The sequence below is a fragment of the Ochotona princeps genome, chromosome X (genome assembly GCF_030435755.1).
Source record: "Ochotona princeps isolate mOchPri1 chromosome X, mOchPri1.hap1, whole genome shotgun sequence".
Lineage (NCBI taxonomy): Eukaryota > Metazoa > Chordata > Mammalia > Lagomorpha > Ochotonidae > Ochotona > Ochotona princeps.
This window is the reverse complement of record NC_080865.1, coordinates 107,545,635-107,565,990: the sequence shown is the minus strand read 5'-3', so window position 1 is coordinate 107,565,990 and position 20,356 is coordinate 107,545,635. Positions and strand designations below refer to the sequence as shown.

Sequence of the window (20,356 nt, the reverse complement as noted above, 5' to 3'; positions counted from 1 at the left end):
AAGTTAAATATTAATAATGTCTTCATTTTACTAAGGAGGAAATCACATCAAACATTTAAGTAATGTGTCCACAGTCACAGACAGAGAGACCCCAAAGATTGAGAACTGAAAAACGCTCATTGTGTGTGTTTTGAAGGTTAACTGTAGTGAATTAAAAAAAAAAAACAACTGATGTGGCAATATAGTGAGAAAAGAAGCAAGATTGCAAGAATAAAAGAGATTCACGAGAAAATAGAAGTAATGGTGACAGGTCACTTAGTGTTAGGTTCTCAGAATTTCTTCTTTGTTTCTTTTCCTTAGTTGAGATAATAAATGTTTTCTTTCACATGTTACACGTGTAGTATTATTTCTATAACTAGATAAAACTTGTATAATGTTACTAATTCTGAATTGTTGCTTTCCTATCTTCTAGGATGTGGTATTGCAAATTGTCAAGCAGACTCCAGGCCTTTATGAAGGGTGGGGTCATATGCCCTGCTGTTCAGCAGCCCAGCTTCAAAAGCTTATTGCCTTTAACTGTGCATGGACACCATACAGCCTCCAAGCCTCTGAACTGTTCCTGGCAGCAACATGAAGACCATTTTGGTAAGAGATATGTGGATGTAAAAATGCTTTTCAAATTGTTTTTTTTTAAAGATGTATAGCTTAAAATTTACCATCTTAAACATTTAAATGTACAAGTCAATAAAGTATGCTGGCTTTGTTGTGTAGTGGCATATTGGTTTGTGAGATACAACTGTTTCTGTGAAGTTGAAAGGATGTCTAGCCATCTATTTCCAAAATTATCTTCGAAGTTATGATAAAGACAAAAATAACAATGGTAAATAGTGAAATACTGCTTCAGCAAAATTTACCTCTGTGTGACCTAGGGTAGAAGGGAACAAGGGTTCAAACTCAAAGACAAGGCATGTTACAGCTACAGAATTATCAGGTGGTGTGCAACTCACACGGGAACTTGAACTGAGTTCCAGGCTATGGCTTCATATGCATGGATTTTGATGTTTGTACCAAAATAACCTTATCTTTTTTTTTGTAAAGATTTTATTATTATTGGAAAGCTGGATATACAGAGAGGAGGAGAGACAGAGAGGAAGATCTTCCATGCGATGATTCACTCCCCAAGTGAGCCACAACGAGCCAGTGCACGCCAATCCGGTGCCGGGAACCAGGAACCTCTTCCGGGTCTCCCACGTGGGTGCAGGGTCCCAATGCTTTGGGCCGTCCTCCACTGCTTTCCCAGGCCACAAGCAGGGAGCTGGATGGGAAGTGGAGCTGCTGGGATTAGAACCGGCGCCCATATGGGATCCCGGGGCATTCAAGGCGAGGACTTTAGCTGCGAGGCCACGCCGCCGGGCCCAAAATAACCTTATCTTTTAATTCTATTTTCCATGAGCTTTTTGAAATGCCTGTGTGTGTTTGTGTGTGTGTATGTAATAAAGAACTAGCTCACAAAATTATGGAGGCTAATATGTATTGGAAACTCCCATCTTCCAATTGAGGCTCCAGTAACGGTAGCGGAGTAGTTCTAGTTTAGTCTTAAGGCATGAGAGCCAGTGGTGTGAATTCTAGTCCAAGTCTGAAGGTCAGGAAGGAAAAGCTGATGATGTAGATTCCATTCCAAGATGAGGCAAAGAGCAGTGTCCCGGCTGAAGCAGACACAGAGAGAATTTTCCCTCTGCCTTTTAGTTCTAGTCACTCAGTGATGAGAATCACTCATGTTGTGGAGGGCACTGGTTGACATTCTAATTACTCCTCTTAAGCATATTTATTTATTTGAAAGTCAGAGTTGAGACAACGAGCATGGTCCATCTGTTGGTTGTCCAGCTGGTTTCAAGGCTGGAGTTGGGCCAATTCAAGCGAAGGGCTGGTGGGATCTTCTTCTGTCCTGTCCAGCAGGACAGTCAACGGGGTCGCAGCCACCTAGGAGAGAATGAAGGGACAAGAGACACAAAGAATGGACAGCAAGACAGTAGGTCTGATCAAGCTGTCAGTTTATTGATTTCAACTGAGGGTTTTTATATTCTTCAGTAACTAAGGCTCAGGGAAAGAGAAACTGGGACGCAAGCCATGGTCTCAAGACCAATTGTTCTTGAGCAGCCACCATATCAACAATAGTAACCAGCATATCGACAATAGCATAGGTAATCAGTAACAAGATGTCGGTAAGTACAGCATCAATCACATTCTAAAACAGTTGCTAGGAACAATTGAAGCTAAGCATGTGATTAGTTTCATAACCTCTTTCCCAAGCATCTAGCCAACCGGGGGTTTTCCACTGTCCCATAGGTCTGTATTCAAAATGGCTTCAGTGTGGCTATAGTGCACGGCTCCTGACATTCTTCCAGGTCTCCCATATGTGTGGCAGGGACCAAACACTTGGGTCATCCTCCGCTGCTTTTTACAAGCCACGAGCAGGAAGCTAGATCAGAAATGAAGCAGCAGAGATTTAAACTGGCACCCATTTAGGATACTGGTATACCTTTAGTGAGATTATGAAGGAACCCTATACACTGCCAGTCAGAAGGTAGACTCATGAAGCCATTGTGGAAGACAGTTCAGAGGCTTATAAAGGAATTAAAATACAAGAAATACTTTTTAATACATCTTATGCCTTTGGACAGCCTCTAAAATGGTGAGTTTTTATTGCATTACCTCTACCCTCACACACACACACACACACACACACACACACACACATGTTGTGGGCTATCAGATTAGATGGTTTGGGTTCATGTCCTATCTCTACAACCTGTTATCTTACAGTTAATTAACAACTCTGAGCTTTAGTTTCCTTGTCCTTAAAATGAAGACGGTACTGCTAAGGAAACTCTATATGAGGAAAACAGGCTTGGCGTTTTTAATAAATCTTAGCTTATTCAGTTGTCTCCATTTCCTCCAGTAAAAGGCTTTTTGTTTTATTTTCTAACCTTTTCTTGCAATTGTAACACTGTTGTGAGTGTCCTTTCAAGATCCCCACATGTTTGACTGTTTCTATGAGAAAGATGATCTGAAGTAAATTTCTAGATCAAGTAAATATGCACATTTTAAAATTATATTCATCAAAAATTATACTTATTGAAATTTCCAGATTGCCATTCAGTGAAGATTTGACAATTTGTACTATTACCAATGTTTGTATTTTCTCACATTCATTAAAATACTCATTATACTCAAACTTTAAAAGTTTTGTCCCTCTGATAGATATTAAATGACATCCTGTTTTGATTGTAACACCCATTCCTCTGATCACTACTAAGCAGAGGAAGGCTTCATGTGTTTGTCTCTCCTGGTGACTTTTCTACTGGTATTTGGGACCCATTTTTCTGATCAGTTTTCATCTTAATGATTACACAAATTTATTTTTTATACTGGATATCAATCCTTTTGTTATAAAAATTTCCCCATTATTTTATCTTTTATCTATATTTTTAATACTTTTGCAAATAGATTTCTTTTTATGCTTTATGTATTACATTAAAATTTTCCAGGAGGATCAAGATAGAGTAATACGGTAAAGACACTTTTAAACAGAGAATCATTAACCAGGGTGAAGCAGAGAGGGCACATTCCAGGAAACTCGAGAGGACAAGTGGATGACCGAGGGACACCTGAAGACTAAGCAACAAGATACCTCAGCGGCATTCAGAGAATGACACTCCATCAGTAACCAGGTGGGAAGGGAAGTTCACCAGGAGCTCCAGAGGTGAACCCAAAATAGAACTGCCCATCCTGCTGATTTGTTTGATTTGATCAGGAGCAGAAACAGAGCAGCAGAATCCAAACTGGCAGTGCACAAACAGGGTGGATTTCATAGCCCAGACCTCCATCAGAGCTGCATCAGGCACTATTTTATATAGGGAGGCAAAGGCTGTGGAACAGGACTGTGCATGCACTAAGCTAGGAGCAAACTCATTTCAGGCTCAGTGCATTGCACTGACATGGCATCCTGCAGGTTGCACTGAAAATAGGTTTGGGTAGCACCCAGACATATCAGCCAACAGATCAAGAACTCCACAAGTGGCACTTCAGGTGGCTCTTCAGGTGGCATTTGTGCAGTGTAGCAAAGGCTTTGAGACCGTGGGGACAACAGTCTCACTGAGCTGGGAGTGAACTCAGAGTTCAGTGCATTGCACTAGTCCCACAGGGAAAATAATATCGACTTTGGCACCCTATAGGAGAAAATAGGTCTGGGTGTTCCTCAGACATAAGGGCCTACAGGTTCTGGCAAGATCAGTACCACCAACAACCTAGTTATTTAGGACACCTAGTATCTCCCTAATCCTGGGAACTGCTTGAACAGGAAGTGAGAGGAAGGTTGTATAAGCAATAGTGTAGCCACAGCATGGTATCACAAGAGGTGGAGAGTGGTGAGCCAGGAGCTGGGGCTGTGGAGACCACGGTGGAAATCTAACATAAGAACTCAGACCTGGAACTTGTTGGAGGGAGTGGCACAAGTGACTGCAAACAAAGAGCCGTGTACCAACTGCAATAAGTAAAATCGCATTGTAGACCTGTGGGTGACAGAGCTTGGAAACCTGCGCCAAGGAGAAGACTCTGCTAACCAGAAGTACAATGACCAAGAGCAAATGAAGAGACAAAGGCACAATGGATATTACTGAAGACTCCTGCAAAGGAGCAAAAGCCTTTGCCAACCTCGGAGTTCATTGAGGAAGACATCGAGAAAATGGGGGATACAGAATTCAAAACACTTGTTATAAAGCTTCTTATCAACAACAAGAAGCACATACAGGAGTGCAAGGAATTTAAGGAGTATGTCACACAGGAAACAGCAACACTGAAACAAAATCAAGCTGAATTATTATTGGAAATGAAGGATGCAATAGAACAAATTAAAGATTCAGTGGAAAGTCTCAATAAGAGAATGAAAGAGGCAGAAGAAAGAATCTCAAAATCAGAAGATTTTTTTTCACCATGGGGAAACAATCACAAATCTGGAATTGGAGCTGGGTCAAGTGAAGAAAAAAAAGGCAGGGGCACAGAACTCCCAACAGGGTTGACCAAAATCTCACTTACAGATGACCTCTTACAGGAAACTATGGTCCAGAAGAGAGTGGAGTGACATATTCCAGATTCTAAAAAGAAAAGAAAAAATTGTCAGCTGAGAATAACGTACCCAGCAAAGCTTTCCTTTGTCTTTGAAGATGAAATAAAATCCTTCCACAGTCGAGGAAAGTTCAAAGAATACACCTCTTCCACCTGCCTTACAAATGATAATGATGTTCTCTTGACAGAGAAATAGTACCTACCAAAACCAAAGGCAAATGTGAAGAACATCCCAGTGAAATAACAGCAAAAGACTAAATCAAGCAATGAACAACCCATTGTTAAATGACAGAATCAAATTACCATCTCTCCATATTAACCCTGAGTGTAAATGGCTTAAACCCATCAATCAAATGCCATAGATAGATAGACTGGATTAAAAACACAAAACCCATCTATCTGTTGGCTACAGGAGACACATCTTACCAATAAGGATCAGCAGAAACTATATCTCATGAATTTCAATGTTTTTGTTTTTTATCTTTACTTTTTCAAAATATTTTTTTCTCATGTTAAACTCTCCACTGAGTCATAGGTCATACAGTAGCATCACTTTCTTCAATAAGATCTTTGATTTTCTTTTTTATTTCTCAGCGACATGTTAATCATTCAGTAGCATGTTATTTAACTTCATTAAGATGTAAATTTCTATTTTTCTTCCTGTTGTTGATTTTGTATTGTGGCTTTTCGTTTAAGGGGATGTATAATAACTGTAGTGGAGACTATTATATCCAGAAGTGAGGATACAATTCAGTATACATCTCTATTTCTGGATCAAAGATGGACTCCCAACAAAACTGTGATATAAATATCTTTTTATTTTTTATTATATTTTTGACAATCTTTTTTTTTTTTTTGTAAAGATTTTATTATTATTATTGGAAAGCCGGATATACAGAGAGGAGGAGAGACAGAGAGAGAAAGATCTTCCATCCGATATTTTCACTCCCCAAGTGAGCCGCAATGGGCCGTTGCTGCGCCGATCTGATGCCGGGACCAGGAACCTCTTCCGGGTCTCCCACGCAGGTGCAGGGTCCCAAAGCTTTGGGCCGTCCTCTCCTGCTTTCCCAGGCCACAAACAGGGAGCTGGATGGGAAGTGGAGCTGCCGGGATTAGAACCGGCGCCCATATGGGATACTGGCGCGTTCAAGGTGAGGACTTTAGCCGCTAGGCCACGCCACCGGGCCCTCATTTGTTTCTTGGTAGAAGATTTTAAAAAGAAGTTCTTGGGGTACAGATATTTGTTCTGTTTGCTTTCCTAAAAAAAATGTTCCTAATGAATGTAATCTTTTCCCTTAGAACTACAATATGCTAACACTGTGATGCGCTTTGATTATGTCTGGCTACGAGACCACTGCCGATCAGCATCTTGCTACAACTCGAAAACTCATCAGCGTAGTCTGGACACTGCCAGTGTGGATTTATGCATCAAGCCAAAGACCATTCGCCTCGATGAGACTACACTCTTTTTCACTTGTAAGTGAATAGGGGACTTGGTGTTCTTTGGAGTACTGTTCAATGGAAAGAATTTTGTGAAAAGTGGACTTTCTATTTCCAAACTAGGGCGTTTTTGAAGTTATATTTGTTTTTGTTCCTGCATTGGAAGTAATTTTTTGGTGCTTATTTTCTCTTGAAACAAACCCTTTTCCCCTAAAACTGGTAATATAGCAAGGATGTCTGCTCTAGCAACTCTTACTTAAAATTCTCTCTCACCACTATTATATAACAAAATATTGAAATTTCCAGTCATTGAAATAAGGCAAGAAAAATAAGAAGATGCATAACTGTTAGAAAGGAATAAGAAAAAGCAATCTGCAGTAAAAATGCTATTACTAAGAATGAATTCGTTAAGCCCATGTGATACAATATCAACACATAAATATTGAATTTCTCTATGCTTACATACATAGAAATAAAAATGGCTGTTTAATTTTTCCAAATAAAATAATTACATATAACCATATAACACATATGTAAAAGATGTGCATGATAAAAATTATAAAAAAGAGTGATAAAATAAATTAGAGAGAATCTGAGTACTTGGAAAGGGAAGCCACATTCATGGATTGGGAGACTTAATAAAAATATCACTTCCAAGATTTATTTATTTATTTATTTGTTTATTTATTTATTTATTTGAAAGAGAGAGCAACTGGGGTTGAGAGAGAAGGAAAAAGAGAAAGAGGAGAGAGAGAGAATCCTATTAGTTGTTCCACTTCCTCAATTGGCTGAATCTAGGAACTTAGAAATACATCTGGGTCTCCCATATTTGTAGCAGGGAAACCAAGTAGTTGAGCCATCTTCCACTGTGTTCTCTGGTGCATTAGTAGGGAACTGGATTAGAAATTGAATACTGGGACTCAACACAGCGCTCCAGTTCTGAGTGTTGGCATCACAAGCAGTGGCTTAGCTGCTTCACACAATACTGGGCCCAAGACATCAGTTCTCTTCAAACTTATAGTTTTAATACATTTTCTTTTTTTAAACATTACAAGTATTTTATTAATAATAATTACACATATTTGTGGAATACAGTGTGACATTTTTTCCAAAGCTCCTAAACCAGGAATCAAAATTAACCTTCTTAAGTAACTACTCTCAGGTAGTTAATAAAGTGATGAAATGCTTAATAACACACACCCCAAGAGTATACAAGGGTTCACTCTTCTCTACATTCTAATGAGCATTTGTTACCTTTTGTCTATGAACATACCCATTCTAATTGGTGTGAGGTCATATCTTATTGTGCTTTAGATTTGCATTTTACTGATGATTAACGATGCTGAGCATTTTTCTATATGATTATTGGTTACTCATATGTCTTCTATTAAGAAATGTCTATTCTTGGGCCTGGCAGCATGGCCTAGTGGCTAAAGTCCTCGCCTTGAACTCTGTCGGGATCCCATATGGGCACTGGTTCTAGTCCCGGCAGCTCCACTTCCCATCCAGCTCCCTGCTTGTGGCCTGGGAAAGCAGTCAAGGATGGCCCAAAGCCTTGGGACACTGCACCCACATGGGAGGCCCGGAAGAGGCTCCTGGCTTCTCATTGGCTCAGCTCCAGCCATTGCAGCCACTTGGGGAGTGAATCATCGGACGGAAGATCTTCCTCTCTGTCTCTCCTCTCTGTATATCTGCCTTTCCAATAAAAAAAAAATAAATCTTTAAAAAAATAAACAAAATAAAGGAGGAAATAAACCAAATAGAGACAAAAAGAACAATATGTAAGATCAAAGAATTGAAGAGCTGGTTCTTTGAAAAAATGAATAAAATAGACTCAAAATGATCAGAGATGAAAAAGGAAATATAACAACAGACATACATTGAATAATCAGAAAATATCACAAGCAACTACACCAACAGTCAAAAAGCCAGGAAAACCTATAAGAAATAAAATTCTGGAGACATACAATTTACCAAAATTGAATCATGAGGTAATTAAAAATTTAAATAGACCTATAAGAAGGACAGAGATTAAATCAGTAATTAAATCCCTCCCAACAAAGAAAAGCCAAGGACCAAAAGGCTTCACAGCTGAATTCCACCCACCATTTCAAGAGCATACCTTAATCCTCCACAAGCTATTCAAAATAATAGAAAGGGAGGCAGTCCTTCCAAACTCTATGAAGCCAATATCACCTTAATATCAAAGCCAGTTAGAGATACAACAAAGAACTACAGATTGATATCACTGATGAACATAGATGCAAAAATCATCAAACAAAATGCTAGCCAACAGGATCCAACAGCACATTAGATAAATTATTCACATGGACCAGAAAGGATTTATTCCTGGCATGCAGGGTTAGTTTAACAAATGCAAATTTAAAAAATGTGATACACGACTTGAACAAATTGAAGAATCAAAACCATTGGGTCACCTCAATAGATGCGCAGAAGACATTTGATAAAACTCAGCATGACATCATGATTAAAAACCCTAAGCAACATAAGCATAGAAGGAACATTCTAAATAAGAAAAAAGAAATTAAAGGAATTCAGATTGGAAAGGAGGTATTCAAATTATGCCTGTTTGGAGATAACATGATTCTGCACATTGAAAAGCCGAAAGACTCAATAAAAAAATATATATATATTGGAACTCATAAGAGAGTTTGAAAAGTAGTAGGGTAGAAAGTTGGTTAACATAAATCGATAACCCTAGTATACACAAACAGTTTTATGGTTTCAACCCTCATGGATGGGTACTGCAGCCTAGCCCATCCAGGCATGGGCCCAGGGCCAGATTTCATGTGTGCAAACAGGCAATGGGCAGTGCTACTTAGCTTAGTCCAGGTATCCCACATGGGCAGGTGTCTTGGCCTGGCTCAGACATGCCCTTTGGTTTCCTGCTTCTATACCACTCTGTCTCAGCTCCCTTGTACTATGTATGAGTGCAGTGGCTCAGTCTGTGGAAGACTCCAGAAATCATTCCTTCTCTGTCAAACTTACCCTCAGCTGCTGTCAATCCAATATGTTCCCAGACCTCTTCCCTGGGAAGTCTGCAGCTCCCCTGCCTGGGGGCCAGGGTAGTATGTCCTAGCCTGGAGTTCCCCACTATCTCCATAGATCTCTAAAAAATAGAATAGATAGCTATGCTGGCACACTAGTATAGTTAACACACATTTGGCATTAACAGGACTCAAAATGTCTGCCACCTTTTAGCTACTTTTCTCCCAGCAGTGTAACACTTGCCTAGGTACAGGACAACCCAGGCAATTGCCTACAGCTAGGGCTCAATATTACTTTGGTTAAATTTATTGTCTTCTGTGGCTCTATATTAATTTTACAATTAAAAAATTTCTGCCTAGAGTGTCACTGGTATTTTGATAGGGCTTTCACTGAATCTGTAGTTTGCTTAAGATAGTATGGGTATTTTAATATTAATGGCTATAATTCATAAACATGAGATAAAATGGAAAGAATCATTTCAATGAATCATGGTCACTGAAATAATGAAGACAATGTGTTATCGATGAAGAGTTTGATAAATAGAATAATAGAATAAAAAGAGAACCTAGAAACAAATTCACAGAAATATAGTTGACTGATCTTTGGGAAAAATCCATTTAATGAAAGAAAGATAGTCTTTACAATGGTTGGTTTGGGTATTATTAGACATTCATAGAAGAAGAAAAGAAATCCCAACCTAGTTTTACACCTTATACCTCAAAATAGATAAAAGACTGAAATGCAAGACATAAAAATATAAAACCTCTATAAAAGTATACAGGAGGGCATCTTCAGTTCCTGAATGGGACAAAGACTAAATAGCTTTCAACTCAATATAAGAAATAAACAATCCAATTAAAAATGAATGAAAGACATGCAGACACTTGATTAAATCGTATGTACAAAAGTTCCTTCTGACTCAAACATTCTGAATTCTTACGTAGATGGGGCAGGCAGAGAAGATATTGAGTAGGGTAAAATCTTACTGAATTATCATTGTTTGGTGATTTAATGAAAGTTCCAGAAAGTCATTTACTGTGTAGCTATAATTCCATAAACTAATTCAACTTGTAGGGGGATTCACTTATTTAATATCACTTAACTCACAAGTACTCCAATGTTAGAAACACCCTAGGCACGTGTTTTTTCATAAACAATGCAAAACTGAGGATAGCATTTTAGCCAATAATTATTTTATGTCTTTTTTCCCTTAAAAGGGCCAGATGGTCATGTGACAAGATATGATTTAGATTGGCTGGTGAGAAACAGCTATGAAGGGCAGAAGCAGAAAGTTATTCAGCCTAGAATATTATGGAATGCTGAAATCTACCAACAAGCTCAAGTCCCATCTGTGGATTTCCAAGATTGTTTAGAAACTAATGAGGGACTGAAGAAATTTCTGCAAAACTTTCTTCTCTATGGAATTGCATTTGTAGAAAACGTCCCTCCCACTCAAGAACACACAGCAAGGTTGGCAGAAAGGATCAGTTTGATCAGGTAATTAATTAGTTTTCTGAAATATACAACTATTTTCTACTGCATTAAGATCAATGAAGAAATGTAGTAAGTATGAAAGAATTATGATCTCCCTTGTTTATAAACCTGAATATTTTGTGATTTGAATAAAGGGATTTTCTCTTTTAGTGCTTTATTTGAGTATTAGATTCATCTCTAATGTATTTTTTAAGTTTCTTTTTTATTTTTCTTTTTTTCATTTTATTATTATTATTATTATTATTATTATTATCATTTTGTGATACAGTTCCATATTCCCTTATCCCCTCCCCATTTCCCTTCCCCCCATCTAGTTCCTCTATATCATTACTAACATATAGTTCTTCATACACAGTCATATGTCCATCATTGCGGGCATGGACAATGGCAGAGAGTCCAGAATCCTATTGTCAAGATATAGTGAACAGTTCCATTGTAAGTCCATCTTTGTCTGGAAGCAGAAATGCATACTACACTGCATCCTCACATCTGGATGTTAGTCTCCATTTCACAGCTACTGTACATCCCCTTAAATGAAAAGTCATGATACAAAATCAATAATAGAAAGAAAAATAGAAATTTACAATGCCTGAAGTTAAATGACATGTTACTAGATATGACAGTCTCCATTACACAGCTACTATACATCCCCTCAAATTAAGAGCCACACAACAAAATCAACATCAGGGAGAAAAAAAGAAATTAACAACACCAAGAAGTTAAATAACATGCTATCAAATCACCAACGCACAGCGTTGAAACGAAAACCAAGAACCACCTTGAAGAAAATGATGCTACTGCATGATCTACGAGTCATTGAATGATTCAATCAGAAAAAAGTGTTCCGAAGAGATGAAACTAACAGAAAACAACAAAACCCATGTGATATAGTTTCCGCTGATCTTTGTTGAAGTGTGTCTCCTCCAGACAATAAACAAATGGGTTTTGTGTTTTAATCCAGTTTACTAATCTATGCCATTTGATTGGATTTAAGCCATTTACATTCAGAGTTTAATATGTATGGGTGGTACTTTGGTCCTGTCATTTTAGGAATGGGTTGTTCATTGGTTTAGTCTTCTGTTGTCATTTTACTGGGATGTTCTTGCCGTTTGCCTTTGGTTTTGGTAGGTGTTATTACTCTTCTCTGTCAAGAGAACATCTTGAAGTATCATTTGTAGGGCAGGTTTGAAAGCGACCAATTCTTGTGAGTTTTCTTTACTGTGGAAGAATTTTATTTCATTTCCAAAGACGAAGGAAAGCTTTGCTGGATATGTTATCGTGGGCCAACAAATTTTTCTTTCAGAATCTGGAATATGTCACTCTATTCTCTTCTTGCCTGTAGAGTTTCCTGTGAGAGATCTCCTGTGAGTTTAATTGGCATTCCTTATTATGTCAGCTGATTTTTTTCACGTGCACATGTAAGGATCTTTTCCTTCTGTTCCATTGAAGAGAGCTTGATGATCATGTGTGGTGGTGAAGATCGCTTTTGATCAAGCCTGTTGGGAGTTCTGTGCCCCTCCTGGATCTTGTTTCCCAATTCTTTCTCCAGATTAGGGAAATTTTCCTTTATTAAATGGATAACAGATATAAACCTACATCCGGAAACCTTCAAACTTTTGGAAGAAAATGTTGGAAACACACTGGAACACTTAGGGGTAGGCCCTCACTTCCTAAAAAAGACTCCAGATGCAGTAGAAATCAAGACCAAAATAAACAATTGGGACCTCATCAAACTAAGAAGCTTCTGTACAGCTAGAGAAACAATCAACAAAGTAAAAAGGCAACCCACAGAATGGGAGAAGATCTTCGCACACGACATAGGTGATAGAGGGCTGATATCCAGAATATACAAAGAGCTACAAAACAACCAAAATGTCAAAACAAACAAGCCACTCAAGAAATGGGCACGGGAAATGGGCAAACACTTCACAAAGGAACAAACCCAAATGGCAAATAAACATATGGAAAAATGCTCAAGTTCCGTGGCAATAAGGGAAATCCAAATTAAAACATCAATGAGGTACCACCTAACGCCAGTAAGACTGGCCCACATGAAAAAAAGCACCAACGACACTTGTTGGCGAGGTTGCGGGGAAAAGGGAACCCTACTCCACTGCTGGTGGGGCTGCAGGCTGGTACAGCCTCTATGGAAATCAGTATGGAGAATATTCAAACAACTCAAATTCAACATGCCGTATGACCCGGCAATAGCACTCCTAGGAATATATCCAGAACACTTGTTCTATGAGAAACCAACATGCACTCCTATGTTCATAGCAGCACAATCAGTAATTGCAAAAACATGGAAGCAACCAAAATGCCCATCAACAGAGGATTGGACAAGAAAGCTATGGTTCATCTACTCCATGGATTACTACTCAGCTATTAAAAAAAACAAAATGCAGTTCTTTGTGGCCAAATGGGCCAAACTGGAAACCATAATGCTAAGGGAAATGAGCCAATCCCAAAAGGTTAAATACCACATGTTTGCCTTGATTTAAGATGATATGATGTTATGTATAACATGTTATGTTTTGAATGTTATATGTTGTGTATAAACTAAAATTGAAGTATAGGTGAGGTGGTCACAGAAGGTGGCTGGGAACTCGCATTTACTTTTAACATATTGGTTACTCATTACTATGTCAATTAATTCCATAATGATATAAATTTTTGCTGATGGTATGTTGGAGCTTTCAATTGACTGGGATGATACTCTGCAGGCTCTGTCTTCAGACCAGAGAGGGTATACCTAAGAAGCCGTTGAACTTGACGGGACAATAAGATACTGGACTCTATGTTTGGTATACGCTTGCAATGGGGAAATCTCAACTGAACTTGAGCTGTGGTTATGCAACAAGGTGGAGGAATCCACCATGGTGGGAGGGTTTGGGGAGGGGTGGGGAGAACCCAAGTATCTATGTAACTGTGTCACATAATACAATGTAATTACTGAAGTTAAATAATAAATAATTTAAAAAAATACATTTGCAAATGCAGCTTCTCTTTCTGCACCGTCTGGGACTCCCATAACTCTTACATTTGGCCTCTTCATAGTGTCTTTCAATTCTTGAATGCTTTTTCTGGCCTGATCCAGCTCTGCTTCCAGATTTTTGTTTGCTTCCCCCTGGTGACAGAAAATATCTTCTAATTTTGAGATTCTTTTTTCTGCTTGCTTCATTCTACTTTGGAGACTCTCCACTGTACTTTTAATTTGCTCTACTGTGTTCTTCATTTCTGATCTATCAGCCTTGATTTGCTTTATTGCTTCCTTAAATTCTTTGAACTCTTGCATGAGTTTCTCATTTTTGATCAGAAGCTTTAAAATGAATCTTATGGATTCTGTGTCCCCCATTTTCTCGATGTCTTCCTCAGTTAACTCTGAGGTTGGCAAAGGCTTTTGCTCCTTTGCAGGGGAGTCTTCAATAATATTTATTGTGCCTTGTTCTCTTCTTTTGCTCTTGGTCATTGTACCTCTGGTTAGCAGAGTCTTCTCCTTTTGGCAGGTTTCTAAGCTGTGTCACCCACAGGTCTACAATGCGATTTTACTTATTGCAGTTGGTACGCAACTCTTTGCTTGCAGCCACTCATGCCACAACCTCCAGCAGTTCCAGGTCTGGGTTCTTATGTTAGATTTCCACCGTGGTCTCCACAGCCCCAGCTCTTGGCTCACCACTCTCCACCTCCTGTGATACCGTGCTGAGGCTGCACTGTTTTCTCTAACCTTTCTCCCACTTCTGGTTGGAGCAGGTCTCAGGATTAGACAGACACCAGGCGTCCTATATAATTAGGTTGTTGGTGGTGCTTATCTTGCCAGAACCTGTTGGACATTAGGTCTGGGTGCCACACGGACCTATTTTGACCAGTATGATGCCACAGTCGGTATTATTTTTCCTACAGGTCCAGTGCAACCCACTGAACTCAGTGAGTTCTTGTGAGTTCAGCACATGCGCAGTTCACTATTGTCCCCTGCAATCCTAAAGTGTTTGCCTCAGTGTGCAAAATGGCGCCTGACGTATCACTACTGGAGTTCTTGATCTGCTGGCCGTCAGATCTGAGGGCTACCCAGACCTGCCCTGGGTGGAACCCGTAGAATGCCATGTTGATGTAGTTCACTGAGTCAGAAATCAGTTCACTCCCAGCTCAGTTCATGCTCAGTCCTTTCCCTTGCCTTTGTCTCCTTACGCAAAATGGGATTCAATTTGGCTCTAGGGGGCTGACTGGGCTATGAAATCCACCCTGTTCTCGCACTGCCCGTCTGGGATCTGCTGCTCTGTCTCTGCTCCTGGTCAAATCAAATGGACCAGCAGAATGGACAGTTCTTTGTCCGGGTTCACTTCCCAAGCTCCCAGTGAAAGTCCCTTCCCACCTGGTTGCTGGTGGAGTTCTGGCTGCTGGTGGAGTTCAGATTACCATTAGCTCAATGCTGCTGGAGTATCAGTCACTGCAACACCACACCATTGTGTCCGCTGCTTTCCTGTGTCTGTCAGTCTCCAGGTACCCCTTCTGCTGTTGTTCTGTCCTCTCCTATTTCCTGAAATATGCCCTCTCTGCTTCATCCTGATTAAATGTTTCTCCATCCGTTTAAACGTGTCCTTACCCTATTCCACCATCTTGATTCTAATATATGTTAAATATAATGAAGTCATGGATATCTTTTTCTAGCCCAACAGTGAGAAGTGCTGTTGCATATGAAAAAGAGCACTGAAACTGAATAAAGACAACCGGGTAGTAGTCCAAGTTGTTCCATAAGTGTATATGAGCATAAGCTAATGCATTACACACACACTTGCACACACCTTCAGTCCCCTCTCCTCTACTGGCTTCTATCTGTTGAAAAGAGAACTAAATAAGGTGATATACAAAGATCATCCAAGCTTGATTTTCTGTGATGGCTAACACTTGAGTCAGTGACTGGTTGTTACTAATGCTGGCTTATACTCTTGTATAGCATTTAGCCAACAAAAATCAAATGCACTATTTTTTGAAGGTCATTGTTCTTTTGTCCCCTGTTCTAGTGATGAGGCACCTGACTCTCAGATATCCCAAGTATCTTTCCCAGGGTTGTTCTGCTAGTAAGAAGTAGAACTGGAATGCAAATAAGTTCTGGTTTCCTGTTTCTAAGAACAGTATTCTTTGTATTCCCAGTCTGCATTTCTAGCACGTATATAGATTGATCATGTTGTGGTGTTAAAAATGTGATTTAAATGGGCCCGGCGGCGTGGCCTAGCGGCTAAAGTCCTTGCCTTGAAAGCCCCGGGATCCCATATGGGCGCCGGTTCTAATCCCGGCAGCTCAACTTCCCATCCAGCTCCCTGCTTGTGGCCTGGGAAGGCAGTCGAGGACGGCCCAAAGCTTTGGGACCCTGCACCCACGTGGGAGACCTGGAAGAGGTTCCTGGTTCCCGGCATCGGATCGGTGCACACCGGCCTGTTGCGGCTCACTTGGGGAGTGAATCATCAGACGGAAGATCTTCCTCTCTGTCTCTCCTCCTCTCTGTATATCTGACTTTGTAATAAAATAAAGAAATCTTAAAAAAAATGTGATTTAAATCTACTTCACTATAGTTAGTACTTTCCTTTTACTTATAAGACCCAGATATAGTTCTTTATGTAGTATACAGTATGCTATGTCATTTGCTATATGTTAATGTGACGTAAGTCAGCAGCACTTATGAGTCATTGTTTGAAACACAGTTTGAGAACTTTCAAGCAAAAGAAACTGTGCTTGTAAGAAAGAAGTTGAAAAGGCATTAGCAATTTTTGTTCCAATGGTAGTTAATTGTCTATTTGGATTTGGAGGACTCAGAAAAAATGAGCTCAGTATTACAGTTAAACTGTTTCTGAAGGCTAAAGTATTGCCTTCAGTCAGATCTGAGAGCTCCCTAGGACAATAATTACAAAATTAAAATATGTAATATATACATCAAGAATGGAAGTATCAATAATAATATATCACATCTCAGTAAGTAGTTTATAATATAAAAACTATTCCTCTCTTCCTTATTTCTCTGTAGCCAGAAGACGAATCTACATTTTCCATGCTATTTCTCATTAAGTATATGGTAGCTCTTCAGTCACCCTTGAAAGTTCGAGTGACCGAGATATTAGAAAATTAACACCATTATTGAAAGAATGTTAGTAACTAACTATAATTTACAGATAAAGCAACAATAAAGGCTTTACAATCACTGCTAGAAACAAATACATTATCTTTTGCTATAAAAGGAAGAGGAGCACAAGGAAAACTTTGAATGTTAACACTGTTAAAAATGGGCTTATAGAAAGGTAGAATAGGACCTGGCGGCATGGCCTAATGGCTAAAGTCCTCACCTTGAATGCCACGGGATCCCATATGGGCGCCGGTTCTAATCCCGGCAGCTCCACTTCCCATCCAGCTCCCTGCTTGTGGCCTGGGAAAGCAGTTGAGGATGGCTCAAAGCCTTGGGACCCTGCACCCGTGTGGGAGACCCAGAAGAGGTTCCTGGTTTCCGGCTTTGGATTGGCGCAGCACTGGCCGTTGCGGCTCACTTGGGGAGTGAATCATTGGATGGAAGATCTTCCTCTCTGTCTCTCCTCCTCTCTGTATATCTGACTTTGTAATAAAAATAAATAAATCGAAAGAAAGAAAGAAAGAAAGAAAGAAAGAAAGAAAGAAAGAAAGAAAGAAAGAAAGAAAGAATGCAAAATAACACCCAAAGCCTTCAGAATACATTATACTTCCCATAAACTTCCCTAGAATATTACTTGGTAACAGATTTGTCAAAACTGATACTATGAATAATTACAGAAACAACTGGGAAGAGCTTTGAAGGACAAGTATGATTACTTCCAGAAGCTAATAGATCTTGCTTTATTTCATTTGACAGAGAAACAATCTACGGAAGGATGTGGCGTTTCACTTCAGATTTCTCCAGAGGTGATACTGCATACACCAAGCTAGCTCTGGATCGGCACACTGACACCACCTATTTTCAAGAACCCTGTGGGTAGGTGAAGTAGACTTCCCAGAGTACCTGTGGTGATCTTGAAAGACTTTTTAGTCATTTTTCAACCTGTTTGAATCAAAATCACTTTTGCTGTTGCAGTTTTATATGATTGTTTTTGCGCTCCCTCTGAAGATGTGATCATCTTGAAATATCCCAGCTCAGTCTTCATATTCCTGGGAATAAAAGATGTTAAGTGATTGAAAACTGCTCTTATTTCATAAGTGGAGTCCTAGTTTTGCTAAATTAAATTTTTCTCAAAGTAATTTTTTAAACATTTCTTTCTTTTTTTTTTTAAAGATTTTATTATTATTGAAAAGCCGGATATACACAGAGGAGGAGAGACAGAGAGGAAGATCTTCCATCCGATGTTTCACTCCCCAAGTGAGCCACAATGGGCCGGTACTGCGCCAATCCTATGCCAGGAACCAGGAACCTCTTCCGGGTCTCCCACGTGGGTGCAGGGTCCCAAAGCTTTGGGCTGTCCTCAACTGCTTTCCCAGGCCACAAGCAGGGAGCTGGATGGGAAGTGGAGCTGCCGGGATTAGAACTGGCGCCCATATGGGATCCCGGGGCTTTCAAGGTGAGGACTTTAGCTGCTAGGCCACACCGCCAGGCCCAACATTTCTTTATTTTTATTGGAAAGTCAGATATACAGAGAAGAGGAGAGAGAGGAAGAAAGAGCTTCTGTTCAATGATTCACTCCCAAAGTGGTCCCAACAGCCAGAGCTGCGCTAATCCAAAGCCAGGAGCCAGGAGATTCTTATAGGTCTCCCATACAGGTGCAGGATCCCAAGGCTTTGGGCCGTCCTCCACTGCTTTCCTGGGCCACAAGCAGGGAGCTGGATGGGAAGTGGAGCTTTAGGGATTAGAACCAGTGACCATATGTGATCCCAGTGAATTCAAGGCAAGGACTTTAGCCACTAGGATAACAAGCCGGGCCCTCGCAAGGTAACTTTAACTTACTCTCAATGTACTGGGGAATTTGCAGTTTTCTTGCATGTAATTATCATGTTGCAAAAGTGATTGCTTTGCATATTGTATTGAGAAGATTGAAAATAAAATTTATCAGAAGATAGAGAAGGAAAAATTGCAAAATAACCTTTTTCACACAGAATGAGAAGACAGTGAGACAAATATGGTATATAGCATACGTAACTTTTGTGCTTCCAGAAATCCAGCTGAATGTTAGAAATGTGTGGTGACCCCTGTAATGCGCATACTCATTTTAGAGGATGTAGAAGGAAGAAAGAGTAAAGGGATGGGAAGCAGCTGGATAGGGGTTCAGGTTCAAATACTCTTTGTTTATGACCACCACCAGAGATAAGAAACTGCTTTTAAACTCACCCTTTCACATAAATGGCAAGGACTGCACCTGTGAGAGAATCAAGATGGCAGAATAGGGTAAGGACACATTTAAACGGATGGAGAAACATTTAATCAGGATGAAGTAGAAAGGACACATTCCAGGAAATAGGAGAGGACAGAACAACAGCAGAGGGGTACCTGGAGACTGACAGACACAGGAAAGCAGCGGACACAATGGTGTGGTGTTGCAGTGACTGATACTCCAGCAGCATTGAGCTAACGGGAATCTGAACTCCACCAGCAGCCGGAACTCCACCAGCAACCAGGTGGGAAGGGACTTTCACTGGGAGCTTGGGAGACAAAGAACTGTCCATCCTGCTGGTCCATTTGATTTGACCAGGAGCAGAGACAGAGCAGCAGATCCCAGACGGGCAGTGCGAGAACAGGGTGGATTTCATAGCCCAGTCAGCCCCCTAGAGCCAAATTGAATCCCATTTTGCGTAAGGAGACAAAGGCAAGGGAAAGGACTGAGCATGAACTGAGCTGGGAGTGAACTGATTTCTGACTCAGTGAACTACATCAACATGGCATTCTACGGGTTCCACCCAGGGCAGGTCTGGGTAGCCCTCAGATCTGACGGCCAGCAGATCAAGAACTCCAGTAGTGGTACGTCAGGCGCCATTTTGTACAATGAGGCAAACACTTTAGGATTGCAGGGGACAATAGTGAACTGCGCATGTGCTGAACTCACAAGAACTCACTGAGTTCAGTGGGTTGCACTGGACCTGTAGGAAAAATAATACCGACTGTGGCATCATACTGGTCAAAATAGGTCCGTGTGGCACCCAGACCTAATGTCCAACAGGTTCTGGCAAGATAAGCACCACCAACAACCTAATTATATAGGACGCCTGGTGTCTGTCTAATCCTGAGACCTGCTCCAACCAGAAGTGGGAGAAAGGTTAGAGAAAACAGTGCAGCCTCAGCACGGTATCACAGGAGGTGGAGAGTGGTGAGCCAAGAGCTGGGGCTGTGGAGACCACGGTGGAAATCTAA

General features: G+C 40.2%; 1 protein-coding gene across 1 annotated transcript in view; it reads left to right on the top strand.

Annotated features, from left to right (window-relative positions):
* The first annotated feature begins 412 nt into the window (after positions 1–412).
* TMLHE (trimethyllysine hydroxylase, epsilon) overlaps positions 413–20,356 on the top strand; it is a 39,940-nt gene continuing 19,996 nt past the window's right edge. The window contains exons 1-4 of the mRNA XM_058658521.1: positions 413–585; positions 6,364–6,540; positions 10,731–11,010; positions 17,876–17,995. Coding sequence (XP_058514504.1) covers positions 414–585; positions 6,364–6,540; positions 10,731–11,010; positions 17,876–17,995 — 749 coding nt within the window. The 5' untranslated portion in view covers position 413. The remainder of the gene's footprint in view (positions 586–6,363; positions 6,541–10,730; positions 11,011–17,875; positions 17,996–20,356) is intronic.